The 4,781-nt window shown below is 34.5% G+C and overlaps 1 protein-coding gene across 1 annotated transcript; it reads right to left on the reverse strand.

The window, feature by feature from the left end:
- Nucleotides 1-3,721: 3,721 nt before the first annotated feature.
- Nucleotides 3,722-4,330, reverse strand: LOC103520699. The gene has a single exon (XM_008485798.1). It carries the CDS (start codon nt 4,328-4,330, stop codon nt 3,722-3,724), a length of 609 nt encoding a protein of 202 aa, XP_008484020.1.
- Nucleotides 4,331-4,781: the final 451 nt, after the last annotated feature.

The following is a 4,781-nucleotide window of genomic DNA, read 5'->3' on the forward strand; positions in this document are numbered from 1 at the left end:
CATTCTAGAATAAAATGTTCAAGTGTTTCTGGTTTCTTCTGGTTACAGATTGTGCATATATTTTCTGTCTCCAGGGTATGTACTCCTTGATACAGGGTGATCCTGACTAGCTTATCTGAAGCAACCCGGAGTTGACTAATTGTTCGAACTTTATACAGGGGGGTATCATACTTTAAATATTCTTCTTGGGAATCTGTACTTCTAATCTCTTTGTAGAAAGTGTTGAAATGTGCTTCTCTAATTCTTCTTGAGTCCTCTTGTCTATTTCGACTTTTGTAACTTTCTAGTATTTTCTCCATTTCCTGTTTTATTTCCTGCTTGTTACTAGAGTCGAATAGATGATGGCTTTCAAGTTGAATTAGGATGTCTCTGAGCTGTGTCACCCAATTGTGTGTAGATTCCAATGGGTTCAATAGACTAAGTTCTTTTAATCTTTCATAGCAAACTTTCGGCAGTCTAGAGTCATCCATTTCCAAAATTTTTATTTTTATCTCTTTCATAGCAAACTTTCGGCAGTCTAGAGTCATCCATTTCCAAAATTTTTATCCACCAGTTCAAGACTCTTTTTTTGATTTCGTGGCTCATTTTGTCAAGTCCTGTTTCGCTACGTACTATGTAGTTTGGTGTATTTTGGGGCCAATAGAAGAGTGATTTTATGTATTTGACTTGAGGTCTTTCAATTTCCTCTTGGTATCTTAAACCCCAGACTTCTGAGCCATATAATAGAGTAGATTTCACTACTGCATTGTACACAATCATTTTTGCGTCCCAGCTGTATGTTCTTGTTCGCGCCCAGAGGGAGTTTACACTGCTAATAGCACCCATTGTTTTGTTAATCATTTTCTTCACGTTTCCAGAAAAACAGGCTTGTGGAGTGAAATTGACGCCTAGGTAGGTATATTCTGATACAATTTCTAAAATTTTTCCTTGATAAGTAAACTTGATATCTTTTCGGAGTCTACCTTTCTTTCTGAAAACCATTATTTTTGTCTTTTCCGAGTTTACCTCGAGTTTATTTAGGTTACAGTATTCTTCTAGTCCGTCTAAAGCTGCTTGAAGTTCCTCTTCGGTGTCTGTAAGTATGACTAAATCGTCGGCATATAGGAGAGTTGCAATGTATACATCTTGATTAATTTTTACTCCTTTTATTCCTTTTTGTTTCAGGAAGTCATTGAGATCTGTGATGAAGAGAATGAAGAATATGGCAGACAAAGAATCCCCTTGCATCACTCCTTTGGTCATTCTTATTTCTTCTGTTTCTCTTTCTCTTTCGTCTTCTGCTGTTTCTTCTGCTTTATTATTCATTTTTTCAGTTTCATTTGTTCTGACTCTCATTGTAGCTTTACTGTACAATTGCCGTACTATTCTTATAAATTTTCCAGAGATTCCTAATTGGAATAATTTGTTCCAGAGTAGTTGGTGGTCTATGGAATCGAAGCAACGTTTGAAATCCACAAATGAGGCATACACCTTTGTTTTGCTTTCTCTTATGTTTATGCAGATTGCAGCATAAAGGTTGAAAATATTGTCCCTGCATCCTCTTTTCGCACGAAAACCTGTCTGGCCTTCATCCAGAATGTTTGAACTTTCAGCCCAATGTGATATTCTCTTTTCCATAAGGCTTGTGAATATTTTGGTTATTGTGTTGATGAGAGAAATTCCCCGGTAGTTGATTGGGTCTTCTGGATTTCCTTTTTTGAATATCATGTGTATGATCACATCCGACCAACCATCGGGAATTTCCTCTTTGGTCAATATATCATTGAACAGTTGGAGTAGGTATTGATGAGTCACCTTTGGTGAGTATTTATGAAATTCATTTGGAATCCCATCCAATCCTGGGGCTTTTTTAGGTTTTAATTTTTTTAAAATTTTTTCAAGTTCTTCAATAGTTATTTCTGTGTCTAATTGGGGGTGTCTTGCGTCTATTAGGCTAATTTCAGAGTAACTTTCATTTTCTGGATACATAGTTCTCATAAAATTTTGCCATTTGTCCTTTGTTATGTTATTTTTATAAGTCTTCCTTGTTTTATGTTGATTTATTGTTTCCCACAGTTGAGTGCGATTTCTTGTGTTTCTTATTTTCAATTTTATTTCTGTATTTAGGTCATTTTTGGCCTTTTCAATACATATTTTGTATTGTTTTCTGCTCTCTAGCATTTCTTTTATTGTTTTTTCTTCAAAAAAACTTTTCTTACAAATTTTCATGTTTTTTCTAAGTTTTTTCTTCATTATCGCGCATTCCTTGTTAAACCACCGGTTTCGCTTTTTCTTGTATCTACTTTTGATGTTTTTTGACATTTCCAGTTCTTTTGAGACGTTATTGATAGCGTTTATGTATTTCATGTACATTTCAGATACATTTGACACGTCATTTGGTTGTATTTTTTCCAATTCAAGCTTTATTTTTTCTGTAAATTCTCGTCTTTTTTCTTCGTTCCATTTGAGTATTCTTTTGTTGTTTTGTTCGTCATGAGGTTTTTCAATAGAATAATAAGGTGTATTTTCATTTAGATTTGTTATCTTTGTTTCTAATGGAAAATGGTCTGAGTTGGTTGCCCAGTTCAGATTTACTTCCATATCTATTATGTTAGGAAGGTTTTTGAAGTTTGTCCAGACATAATCAATTACACTTTTCCCATTGCTATTAATAAGGGTGTAATTTCCCGGATAGTCTCCTTTGGTCCGTCCATTTAACATGTAGAATCCATTGCTTTCCATGACTTCTTGGATTTTTCTTCCTCTTTTATTATAAACTGTATCCAGTGAGATTCTTTCATTGTATAGTAGGGTGCTTTCAAAAATTTCCGGGTCGTCTTCTTGATTTGAGCCTGTCCTTGCATTTAGATCTCCTCCAAGAATGATATTACTTTCAGTGTTGGTGCTCACAATAAGGTCCATTATGTTTTCAAGGTACTCATGGGTTTCATCTGATTCATTTTTTGCAGTTGGTCTGAGGTAGAAAAGGCCTATAATTGTTTCCGGGGTTGTGTTGGTAATTTTTACAATAATTCCTGATTTATTTTTTTCCATAAGTTCCGTTTCTAGGTTTTTTTCTACTAATAGTAAAAGTCTTCCACTAGCTCTTCCCTTTGATTTTGTTTTTTCTGCCGGCATTTGGAAAATCTGGTATTTTTCATTTTCTTCTTGGTCAAGTTTTATTTCTTCATTAGTCCATGTTTCTGAAATTCCAATGATACTGGCTCCGCTAAACGTTCTGTCTTCCAGAAGTAACCAATTTTTCATGCCTTGGCAGTTCCAGTAGAATATTGATTGCTATTGGGGTTCCTCGTTATTTTTTGTGTTAGATGGGGGTGTGATTAGGTGTGTTAATTTGCTTTGAGTGAGCTGAATGGACAGGGGGGTTTGTTTTTTCTTGTATGGAGTCTCTGTCTTTTTAGTTTTATCTATGACTCCCTGCCTATATCTCTCTCTCTCTCTCCCTCTTTCCTTCTTTCTCCCTCTTTTTAACTTCCTATTTCTTCTTCCTCTTCTTCAATTTCATCAAAGGCAAATTATGCAGTTGAAAGGAAATTATATTCAGATATCTCGAGTATTGTATTTTATATTGAGGTGGTGGGGATGAAATCAGGTGATTAGAGGAACAAATAAAATACAGGATGAACCTAAAAGAAAGAAAAAAAAAAATAGAAAGTAATAGCTTATACAGGGTGTAAATCTAATAATACAATATTTTTACTTTCTATTACCTACTATTTCCCTATACCTTCTCTATCCGATATCGGATAACATATAATTTGTCATATTTTAATATTGCTTTCCTGTTTTGTTCTCGGTATGTTTTCATTTGTGGGTACAGTTTCTTTCTGATCTCTATGACATCTTTTGGGAAATCTTCATTGATTACAATGTTTGTTCCTTTCAGCTTGGGAGCCTGAGTTAAGATGCTTATTTTTCTTTTCCATGTAGTTAGTCCAACTACTATGGGTTTTTTATCTTTAGCTTTACCAAATCTCTTTATAAAGTCAATTTCAAATGTTTCTACTTTGATGTTTAGTTTCTCCTCGAATAATTGAAGAAGTTTTTCTTCTAGCATGGTGGGATCTTCCCCCTCTTCTTGTTCTAGTCCAAAGATTATCAGATTTCTTTTCTTTTCTATTTTATTAATTCTTGACATATTAATTTCTATGTTTTTCTCAAGATTATGTACCTTCTGTTTCATTTCTGTCACCTCTTTCACTAATGGTTGTAACTTTTTATTCATATTTGTATTAATTTTTTCTGCTTCAGATTTTATAAGCTGGTTGTTTGTATCCATTTTTGAGTTGATTTGGGTCATGAAGTTCTTCATAGTTTCTTCCATTGACATTGTGATGCTTTTATTTCAGGGATCAAACAAGTATCTGGAAAAGGGTTAAACAAGTAATAATTCTGTATGAGTTTTACTGAGATAGCATTAAATGCGTATGGTAAAATAGTAATAAGGAAATCTAGTTGGTTTTTCTTTTACCTCATATATCAGAAAGCATACCTCATATATCAGACCAAGAGGGAGAGGCAAGGTGCACCCCACACCAGACTAGGTGCAGGCGGGGTGCACTCAGCCATAGCGGGAGGCTGATGAAGTCTGTTTCCACAACATTATTCCTTTCACCGAAAGAATAGAATAACGAATCGAATAGAATAGGAGAAGAGAGGAGAGACGAAGGATAACGACCAGGAGAGAAAGATACGGAAGACGAGGAGAAGGAGGAGAAGAAAAAAGAAATAATAATAAAAGAGAAATAAGAAATGCGAAGAAAGGAAAAACAACAAAAAAA

The sequence above is a fragment of the Diaphorina citri genome, unplaced genomic scaffold, assembly GCF_000475195.1.
Source record: "Diaphorina citri unplaced genomic scaffold, Diaci psyllid genome assembly version 1.1 scaffold3954, whole genome shotgun sequence".
Taxonomy (NCBI): domain Eukaryota; kingdom Metazoa; phylum Arthropoda; class Insecta; order Hemiptera; family Psyllidae; genus Diaphorina; species Diaphorina citri.

What these genes read in the sequence shown, in the direction of transcription:
- LOC103520699 (XM_008485798.1), bottom strand. Translation starts at nt 4,330, where the DNA reads ATGTCAATGGAAGAAACTATGAAGAACTTCATGACCCAAATCAACTCA.